Here is an 11,641-nt window from a genome sequence, read left to right on the forward strand (position 1 = left end):
TTTTAATGTCACCTGCATTTTTAATTTTAAGTGTTCAGGTTCACAACTCAAGAACTTTTTTTATTGAAGTTTGGTTTAAAAGCAAATTATAGCTCAGAAGTAGAGTAAAGTGATCTATGGACTAATATATTTATAATCCAAACCAAATCTTACTATGCTCTATCTTCCATTCATAGAACTCTTGATCTTCTACTGACACGGAGTCAGCAGTGACGGCCACCAGGAGTGCTATAGCAAGCACAAGGCACTTCACCCTATAAGAAGAAACATAAAAAGAAATTGAAATGTTCATGCAAGTTTCACTGCTGGCCTTCAAATGTTAGACTACACAAATCCATTATGTTCTGCGTGTTCATAAAATAAAGCTTTAAAACTGAGTTACCGTATAGAAAACTTTTTGTCCTCTGCCATTGTTTCTTTCATTAACAATTCAAGCAAGCAATCAACATTTTATATATTGATATCACACACTATTCCAAAAGGATTTACTCTCCAAAACAGATAGTATGAAAACTACAAGCTACAATCACTCCAAAACCTACTTAATCCAATTAGGGTTGGATGGAGGAGCAAAAACTGGCATCTTTGGATGTAGGACAGAAACCAGTCACTGACATTGTGCCAGTTTACACAATATAGCCTCACCAGTCAATAGAACGGGCTAATCTGGTGATATGGGATGAAAATTAGGCTAATGGGAAGAGCATGGAAACTCCAAATCTCTGACATGTATAAAAAGACAATAAGAAAAAAAAAAAAAGGTTAATGGTTTTCATACTGAAAAGAAAAGAATGTTAAGGATGCAAGGTTTTGGCTGTATTGTTTTCATCAGGTGAGCAACTGAAAAGGAAAAGCAGTTCACATACTCGTAAGTGGGAATAAGGAAGGTGAAAAGGTGCGAGTGGGTGAGAAAAATCTGGCAGAAAAAGTAATCAGAGAGATTCAAACGTTAGTTGCTCATTAAGACCAGGAGAACCCCAGGATGAGAATGAGCTACAGCTTCCTCTTATTTTCTTTGAAAAGTGTCTTTGAGACCCTGTGAAAGAACACAAACAAAGAGACCCGTGTGGAAAGTCTTGGAATTTAACGTCTCAAATGTTCTTCCTGAAACTGTCGCCCTGTTTCATGTACTGTATGTAGACAGCCGGACACTTCCTACAAGAAATACAATGAATGAGATTATTAGACTGACAAGAGGCCCGTTGTTTAATGATGAGTTCGCCAGGGGGACCACACACTAGGGTATTGTAGGTGACATATTTGCAAGTGACACAGTGGCTTCTTTTACAGCACAAAGTGTCTAGTAAGGAATTTGTCTGTGAAGTGAGGTGTGGATCAGAAGTTTATGAAACAGAACTTTAAACTTTAGGGTGTGCTTCTTAATGTCCAATGTTAATGTTAATTATCTTTAGTAGTCCTTGATATATACTTTTCAAAAATAAATTAAGGGAATATTTAATCATCACAGTCTAACAACAAGTCAGTTAAGCTGGTATCTCCTTCATGCTCGAGACCTTCTTGTGATGGCACATATGGATGTGTCATCTATTATGATGCTGGAACACCTGTGCAACCTGATTCAGCTGCTGGTACCGTCTCATGCTAGCAGTAGTTACAAGCACACTAGAAAAAAAAAACAGTCAGGAAGGATAAGGAAAGAACAACCGTCAGTGGCCACCACCTGAAAACCATTCCCTTTTTATGGTTATCTTGCTGTTGCCTCTCCAGTGAACCTGTTGTCACTTTCCTTTGTACCAGAGAAGGTGAAGTTGATTCACAGTCGCTTATCCAGATTGATATTCCTGAAACTTCATTGACTTGGTGTTAGATTGGGATGATTCAGTGTTCCGATAATTTTTTGAACAGTGAGTTTAGTTAGAAGAAAATAACACACACACACAATTGGCTTGTAATTTCCAACAAATTTATTAATAGAAAAAACGAAAATGTATATTATGAAAATAGTATATAATATCAATTACCCACTGACTTAACAGAGTTGAGTTAGGATTCTTCCAGTTGACCAAGTTAAGTCTACGAGCTAATAGTAAGCCCCTCTGTAAGCCCACCAAACACATCAGTTAATGGATTAGGAGAGATTGTGACACCAAGGCTGTCTGATGGATATTTAAAGATTTTTGTCCAGAATGATGTTAATTTGGTGCACATCCAGAACATGTGGCCTACTGAAGCTGGAGCTTGATTGCAATGTTCATAGGTTGGACCTTGCCCTGGAAACATTTTGGACAATTTTAAATGAGATCATATTAGTGTATATAGAGGTCGAGTGAATTCTGTACATGGCTGCATTCCACTCCTTTTCTGAAATGTTGACTCAGACATCATTTTCCCACTGTACGCTGGGATCTTTAAAAGGAGGGGACTTTAAAATTGTTTTATATATTACATAAATGCTGTCTGAGTCTTCAAGACTGATCAATATCTCTCCTGGAATAGAAATAGGTGGTAGGTGAGGAAAACTGATATTACTGAAGGGAACACTTTACTAATCCTTCTAGCTAGGACTTTATAGAATATCTTAACATCATTATTTAGAAGTGATATTGATCTGTATGATACACATTGTAATATGTCCTTATTTTTCTTAGGAAAAACAATACTTATTGCTTGTCCCCCTGGTATTGTCTCTGGCTTCTATAAATGTTGCTAATAAAAGGGGAACTAACTTGATTGAACATTTTTTTATAAAATTCAGTAGGGTAGCCATCAGGACCTGGGGCCTCATGTATAAACAGTGTGTACACACTAAAATGTTGCGTATGCCCGTTTCCATGCTCACATTGCGATGTATAAAGACTAAACTTAGTGTAAAGCCACAGACATTTTCATGCTAGCTCAATCCCTGGTGTATGCAAGTTCTCTGCTCGGTTTTGCAAAAAGGCGGCACCCAGAGTCAAAGCAGTGCTTTTGTTCCAGTGTGGTTTCCCTTTCTTTTTTAGATCCACATCCGTGATGCAGCTTTATCAAATACACTGAAATTAACCACATATTGTTTATTAGTTTAAGGCATCTGATTTCAGTTAACCTGCAACAATATAATGGTCCACAGAATGGCCAAACTATTCCAAATACCATAGCTGCTTTAGCATTTTTACTCTCAAGTATTTATTCCACTGTATCTGAGTGTGGAATCACAGCTCTACAGCGGCTGATCAGAAAGAGAATTATCAGTATACAGCATCAAGCACACACTGCTTCAGCCATGCGCTATTTGAACTTCTCTCATACAACAAACGCTTCAGAGTATTTCCTATAGGGACATCGCCGTTCAGAAACGGTTTCATCCCAAGAGCTCTAAACACACTCAATCAGTTCTTCAATTACCCCTTGTAGAACGCTTTGTACTTATAAGTATAATCACCTCACTGTAAACTTTCGATACAGTTATAATATTGCACAACCTAACCTAAGCCACTTTATAAAGCTCGTATTTAGATATGATGATGATATCATTTTTAAGATGAAATGCAGCAAAATATGTTTATTATATTATACAGATAAAACTTTAACTTCATTTAAATAATCTATATTGTTAATAATTAAACATGAGGACACAGTGTCACAGCGTTAGCGACGAGCTGGCGCACCGTTCAGGGATTGTTCCTACCTCACACTGTATTCTTGCTGGGACTGGCGCAACAGTGGATGGATAGATTGATGGAATAATTAAACATATACTACAAAGATATTTCAATGTTCCTTAAAAGTTTTGAATAATTGGTGCTCTAAGCTTACAGAAGGCTTGACATCTATTACAGAGCTGATTGTGTGGCGATTGGGTACTTGGATAAAGGAAAGGAAGGACAGGAATTGGGGGTTAGTACGTTTCAAAAAGATAGTACTGCTGCAGTAAATTATTTAATCGAAGGTCACACACAGTGCAGCAAACATCTTGCGGGAGGCAGGAACAATCTCTGGATGGGGGTGCCAGCTTATCACTATCACTGTGCCATTGTGTTCCCATGTTTAATAACATGCTTTAATTCCAATCATCATGGAAATTGTATCAAGTATACATCTTAGTATATAAATTATTCAGAGAACTGTAATATCACAAATGTAATGGATTCTGTGTCCTGCTGGAGGAAGACAAAGCCCGTTTAAGAAGCACGTAGTGATTCACACACATAGAGCACATGGAAGAACACATACAATACAAAGCATTTAATGTGCTACTTTAGTTACGATGGTATTTGAGAAACTAGTAAATTAAAGAGTTTAAGATGAAGTTTATGATGATCTACTTTAATGACAAAATAAACTATGTCGTTAAAGTGGAAATTTCGAGATTAAAGTTCTGTACTGTTTTTTCCACTGTGTGCCTATTTTTTTTTCTTTTCTCTGTACCCTTATAAGCTTCAATATGAAACTCAGACGGTGGGCTACGACTCGCATTTTCACAGTGACTTTGATATCTGACCATTTTTTATTTTCGGGCACTGCACAACTTTGTAAACTTGAACTTTTGAGTTTCTTCGCCATTCTGTCACTCAATCAACTTTCTTTTGTTGTTTATATCACTGCTTAAACCAATAAACAGTATGTTTTACCTTGCCTCTACTTGGTATTCACTGAAATTCTTCTTTTTCCCCGTGCTTTTGCCATTGTCTTTTCACAGAAGGCAAAACATAAGGTGCTATTTATATTAATTTGCATATTCAAAGAGGTGTAATTCTGGGAGGAGTTGGGAAGTGGCGGCAGGCACGTGCAAGTGCGTTATTTTTCACGCTGACCAGGATTTATGCAGCGGAAGAACGTTGAAGTTGGCGTACGCACAGATTTATGCATCTGGATTTTTTTGTGCATACGCACATTCCTGCACCATGTTTAAGTGTAAATTCTATGCACAGCATTATGCATGAGGCCCTTGGTGCTTTTCCACTCTGAGGTGAATTTATTGTGTCTAGTAATTCTGATAGTGTCAGAGGTTTATCAAATTCCTCTGCACTAAGAGTATCTAGCTGTGGTATCTGTACTGTATCAAATAGTGCATTAGATTGTGTCTTGTATTCTTTAAACTGAGTAGAATATAAGGACTTATAGTAGTCTCTAATTGTGTTCATTATAATATTATGGAAAATGATTCTATCTTCGCCTGTATTGGTGATTACTGATATTGTGTTGTGAACTTCCTGCTTGTGGATTTGTTGAGCTAAGATCTCATTAGTCTTCTCTCTGTGTTCATAGTAATGATGTCATGATTTAAAATTTGAGTTGTTCTGTTTCTATGGCTGTCAAAAGGTTGAGTTCTAAATACAAAGTCTGTCTTTTCCCAAAAAGTGCTTCATTTGGAGTCCTGGCATGTTCTTGATCTATTCTAGTAATTTCACTGATTAACTCTGAGGCCTTCTTGGTTCCAATTTATTTTTGTTGGAGAGATATGAGATAATCGGTCTTCTTAAAAATGCCTTTAGAGTTTTCCAGAGTATTCCTGCAGAAACCTCAGAGGATGCATTTGTCTCTAAAAAAATACATTTTATTGGCTATAAGTTCTGTTCTGTTTAAATCCTACTTACATATCTCAGTTGGCGTTTCCACATTTCTTTTTCTTTCAATGTGCACCTCTCTCTCACACTCTCTGCATGTGTATTCATACGTTTGCAAGGCTATCCTACGACTACAGGGTCGTCTTACCAGCTTCATAGGCCCCTAGCAAAGTAGTGCGCTGGGGCCCCTGTTTTGATAGCAAAACAGAAATATACATAGGCATAAGAATTATTGTGAGCCCCTATTCTCCTAGGCCCCCGGGCTAATTCCCATTTTGCCCATACGTTAAGACAGTCCTTACTATGAGGGGCAAACAGGACATAAATCATATTGGTTTACATGTGAACACTATGGTTTATGAATATAATATTTATAATGGGACAGGACGACCACACTGATGTACCAAACACACACTAGGTCCAGTTTAGCTTTTCCGATTCACCTAACCTGTATGTTTTTGGACTCTGCGAAGAAACCAGAGTACCTGGAGGAAATCCACATAAACATGGAGAGAACATACAAACTGAATGCAGGAAGGACAAGTGATAGCAGCCTTGATCTTCTTACTGCAAGGCAGCAGTGCTACCACTGTACTTCAATAGTATTGATAACTGCATAATCCAATTCAAGGTCACGGTGGCTGTTGGAAATATGCCTGGATGTAGCAGGACACCATTAAAAGTTATGCCTTAAAAAACTGCACTTGTTTCATTTGTGCATAAAACTTCCATGTCAATTAAGTAAGTAGTTCCAAAAAAAAACTGAATAATGAAATCCAAACATGACTAGCTGAAGTAACTTTAACACTAGACCAGTAGTTCTCAAACTCAGTCCCGGGGACCTCATTAGAACATTAGGACAGTCGAGACAAGAGCAGGCAATTCAACCTAGCTATTTAATTCCCCTAAAATAACATCAAGTCGAGTGTCGAAAGTCCTACTGTCTACCACAATACTTGCTCACTTGTTTGGATCAGTGAATTTCGCCAAAACGTTATTCTTAGTGAATTTGTTGTGTTCACGTTTGCCCTTGTTCCTCGAATTACTTACTGATAATTCGGCCAGTTTAAAAGATTTTTTTAATACCAGCACTCCATAATGCTTTGCAAGGCCAGTACGACATCCTCAAGAACTGTAACAGCCAACATTTATGGGACTGACACCCGCAGATATATATAACACTGATCATTTGCATTAACGTCTCTGAGCAATGAGTTTTATCTATGGTTGTAGAAAATGTGCAGGTTGATGTTTGAATTCCACATCAATATAAGAGAAGGAGGCACATGCCCTATGAGTGCATTATAATTAGCCATGTGCTTCAGCAAGAGTGAAAAGAAACCTTGAAGGCGCCTGACACCCACCACCCAAAAACACAGGAGACTTATTGAAATAACAGTAATTACGAAAGGTTTATTACTTTTTACGTTTGTGTCTTTTTGATAGAAGCAAAAGTACAAAACATTAGCACAGACAGTTTGGTGAGGCTTTAGTGCAGCTTCAAAAAACAGAATGAGCCAGCAGCTTCAATCATGACATGCCACTTTGAATTTTCTGCCTTTAAAAGTCCTACATATTTTTCAGACTGTTGGCTACAATTTCAGAATTTCTGCTTTGTTTTGACAAAATCTATGATCTGTCTCCTCTTTGATCTCATGGAAGCACGATGGTGCTGCAGTTGGCACGGCTGCTGTACATCTCAAGTCACCTTTTTGGCCACAATAATCAGCCCGGTATAGCTGGTAGACATTTTCCCAACCCCCAGAGACACTTTAAGGATGACTACACTATGATAATCCTGTCAAATCTGGTTCAGTTAGTCCTTCACTATTGACTTTAATGCAGTTCGCCAAGCTTGGCAAATATCGCAAACATTTCCGTAAGTTTGGGGAACTCAGCAATGTTTGCTCATCACTATTGGTCACTTAGTCCATGTTTCTTTGGTTTTCTGTAAAAAGAAAAACTTCCTAATGTTTGTGTGAAATTTACTCCTAGCAAGTTTCCGACTGTGTCCCTGTGTTCTTGATGAACTCATTTTAAAGTTACAGTCTCGAACCACTGGACTAATTCCCTTTATAATTTTCCACACTTCATATTACCTCTTAATCTTCTTTTGCTTAAAATGAAGGGAAAGAGAAGTTAATCAGTAGCAAAAACGGGTCACTAATTAAGAAAAGAGTTAGAATAACAACTGTTTTTGGTGTACTTCAAGATGGAGAAGTGGAGAAGTATGAACAAATTGTAATTAGCTTTACTTCACTATTGGCACGTAGACTTATCTTGCTCAGAATCCTAACTCACCTCTTTTAAGTCAGTGGGTAACTGATGATCTGTATTATCTAAATTGGAAATAAACTAAATTCTCACTTATAGGATCTGTACAAAACTTTTTCCAAACTTGGCAGGATCTAATCAATAACATTTTAGAATACCGGTAAGCATTTAAATTGAGCGGATTCGCTTCCCTCTTTTTTATTCTATTTATTTTGATTCATTTATTTATTTACATATTTTTACTGTTATTAAAGTTTTACTCTGCTGGCCTAGCTCTCTTTCTCATGGATGGGGGTTGATTCGTTTCGAACCTAGTGTTGTTAAACTTGACTTGTTTGTAAGGAATGTTATTTGATTTTAAGAAAATTAATAAAATGTTTTTAAAAAAGAGGGTTAGAATAAAAAACACCTTCAGCCACAGTAGCACTTCAGGACTGGAGGTGGAGACCCCTTCCATAGACTTACAGAGAAAGCCCCTGTGAAGGTCTTGAAACATTTTCCCACTACCACAGAGCCAGGTTCGCTTGGAGCTGTGAGGACCACCGTGCCTATGCTGGTTTAGTTTGGGAAAAGGAAATCCAGGGTAGCTCTAGAAAAACTGGTATGGCCACAGGAAGTACTCACAGAAAACACTGCCAGACAAAATTCTAACTCAAAATGCTGTTGTACTGAATCCTCATAAGACACCGCAGAGAGTTAAATGTCTCATTTTTGACAGATCTCTTACTATTTTTAATATAATTTCATATTTTTATTGTTTTAATGGTAATGTCACTTCATTAGCTTTTTAGAAAGGTCATGTTTCACAGAGGGCGACATGGTGGTGTAGTGGGTAGTGCTGTTGCCAGGTTCGCTTCCTGGATCCTCCCTGCATGGAGTTGGCATGTTCTCCCCGTGTCTGCATGGGTTTCCTCCCTCAGTCCAAAGACATGCAGGTTAGGTGCATCGGTGATTATAAATTGTCTCCTAGTGTGTGTGTGTGTGCCCTGCGGTGGGCTGGCGCCCTGCCTGGGGTTTGTTTCCTGCCTTGTGCCCTGTGTTGGCTGGGATTGGCTCCAGTGGACCCTCGTGACCCTGTAATTAGGATATAGTGGGTTGGATAATGGATGGATGTTTCACAGATGCCACCATTTTGTGGAGATTTTGACGGCCATCTTGCTTATTGTTGCCATACCCGGTACCACTCATATGACACTAAGATTGTTATAATCTGTTGGTTTTATATATTTTATGCAGCTCATCTTGTAGCAATTGATTCACTCTGTATGTCAATTTTGGGGTTTTAAGACCAGAGGTTTATGACTTTGATTTTTTGTTTAACATGAACTGACTAAACTGAATATTTTTAGCACCATCATAATATTTTGTGAGCGCCGCTATTTTGTGATCCTGTCATCAGGATGGAGGTTCTGGTTGCCAGCGACAATGTCAATTATGTGAAGGAGTTGCTATTACATATCACGATTTTTGCAGATCAAACCTTTTCTTTGCAATTTACTAAAACCCTTTAATTTATTGACCTATCAATAATGAAAGTCTTGCTGTGGTTCCTGACTTCTGAATTTCAGTTTCCCTTTTTGGTTTAATGGGTGTGACTCACTAGTTTGGCCTCGCCTTGTTACTTTGACTGACGTTTGTCTCCTGGTTCTTTTCACTTTTCCTTACTGTCTTTTGTGAGTTAGTTTAAAGATCATGTAACACTCCTTGTCATCATACCACACCTATATAAGATGGTGGGCTTCAGCAATTTTTTACACTAAATTCAGATCGATTTCCCAAAGAAAAAAACAAAACATAAAACTTTATGAAAAATGAATCTAGCAGGAAACAAAGAAAACAAGCTTTGTCAGTGCTTTTTCACAATGTCTTTGTTTCAACTTAGTTTTTGTTTAGTAATTTGCCTTTGATGATTGGTTTGGTTAACTTTTTCATACTAAGCTGGTTTTTGACTATCCTCTTTATGTTATTCATTTCCTTCATTTTACTTCTTGTGTTTTTAAAACATCTTAAGAACAAGTGATGTTCTGAGTTTTCATAACAGCTGGATCCACAAAGACAAAGCAAAACTACCTAATACGCTACCTTAATTTCGCTTTTGCAAAAATAATAGAGAAAAAATATGAGACTGGGTAATATACCAAAACAATAAGGAGCAGCATCAATGGAAAATGGCCCCAAATAAAGCAGGAAGAAAATGGTACCACCGTCAGTGTGCTGTGGACACCAGAAGAAATTCATTTTTAGAAACGACCAACAACACTCACCTTAGGCTGTCTGCAAACATGGCTGGAGTCCCCTCTCTCGGATCATCTGGTAAAATGCTCGCTATATATAGGGAACTCAATGACACATTCGACTGTGAAGAAAACAAAAAAGAAAAGAGGAAATGACTTGTTTCTGCCCACTTTCTTCCCAGTTACAGTATGTTGTGAAATTTCAAGATAATTTTTAATTCTGTGAAAATATACATCCCATTTTTAAATAGGACAACTTCCTCCTCATGTCTGTAGACTTGCATTTAGGAATAGTGTGATTTGGTACTATTTATGTTTGAAGAGATGACTGCACAGAGCTGGATGAGAACTGCTGAATTGTTTAACCATTCACTGATCATCAAAGAACTATTTGCCAGAAAGTCATTCCACAGTCATCTGCAAAACACATCTGGCACCCTGTCACTATCTATCCATTTTTTTTAGGAAAACTGAATTAATTTAATGGGTTGTGGGAATTTGGCATTTGTTGTGGGCAGTGACATTGAAACCAGTCTTGGGAGGAATGGAAGCCTATTGTAGGACACATTCATAAGTGTAAGTGGACTACCTCATACCAGCCATCTCATAGTGTCGTTCAGAGCTCTCTTACTGAATCTCACAAATCTTGTTTCAGGTTATCTCAGATGTTTAGTTGTATTTACCCATTGCTTAAACTTAACCTCCACCTAAGACTGTCCTTTGGGCTTCAGTTTTGTAATATTTCTGACAACAACCTTATATTCTCCTTTAGTTTTATTTGGCCCTAGTGTGTGCTTGGTGTGTGGTTGTGTTTGTGTGTGTCCTGCGGTGGGTTGGCACCCTGCCCAGGATTGGTTCCTGCCTTGTGCCCTGTGTTGGCTGGGATTGGCTCCAGCAGACCCCCGTGACCCTGTGTTCGGATTCAGCGGGTTAGAAAATGGATGGATGGATGGATGGATAGCTTCTATTTTGTTACTGACCTATCGTGATTTTATTGCCATACTTTTCTACCATCAAGTCCATTGTCATCTGGAATAGGCCATCAAACTTTCTTAATTCCGTCATGCAGTGTTACATGTTCAATAGGGGGAGCTTTTCAGGCCAAAACAACTGCAGGAGTACTCAGCACCCACTTGATCTATCTCAGCATAACAGAATGCTGGACAAAACTAAAGTGTGCAGCTACGGCCCTGTTTATCAAGACGGGCTGGTCAGAGAGTTGGAGTAAAACTTGTAAAAGAAAACAACCACAGACAAGAAATCTGAGTTCAAGTCTTACAGAAAATCCACTATAACCCTAGAATCTCCATTAAGAGCAGCCGATATGATGCTGAGTCTAGTATGTCATGGAGTGGAAGAACCACAGACTTGTTATTGATCTAGCTTAAACCTGGCATATCCAGTTTGAATATCCACACCAACCTGATGAAAATCCTGTTTGTCGTGAAGGTCGGTGAAAAAACAAATTGAGCAGTGCATCATTGGATTTTCATGGGTTGCTAATGCATTAGTGAAAAACCAAATACAAAAAAAAAAGACTTTATTTTTGATTTTCTACAAATACAGCAGCAGACTACATCAAGCAGAAACTTCATCAACATATGATATGTTATCACAAGTTAGCAG

General features: G+C 38.1%; 1 protein-coding gene across 1 annotated transcript in view; it reads right to left on the bottom strand.

Moving 5' to 3' along the window:
• LOC120517858 (procathepsin L-like) overlaps positions 1-10,130 on the bottom strand; it is a 28,495-nt gene extending 18,365 nt beyond the window's left edge. Inside the window, exons 1-2 of the mRNA XM_039740358.1 lie at positions 10,046-10,130; positions 154-254 (exon numbers count right to left, since the gene is read on the bottom strand). Of these exons, the coding sequence (XP_039596292.1) occupies positions 154-254; positions 10,046-10,065 (121 nt within the window). The 5' untranslated portion in view covers positions 10,066-10,130. The remainder of the gene's footprint in view (positions 1-153; positions 255-10,045) is intronic.
• Positions 10,131-11,641: the final 1,511 nt, after the last annotated feature.

The sequence above is a fragment of the Polypterus senegalus genome, chromosome 17 (assembly GCF_016835505.1).
Source record: "Polypterus senegalus isolate Bchr_013 chromosome 17, ASM1683550v1, whole genome shotgun sequence".
NCBI classification, from domain to species: Eukaryota; Metazoa; Chordata; class Cladistia; order Polypteriformes; family Polypteridae; genus Polypterus; species Polypterus senegalus.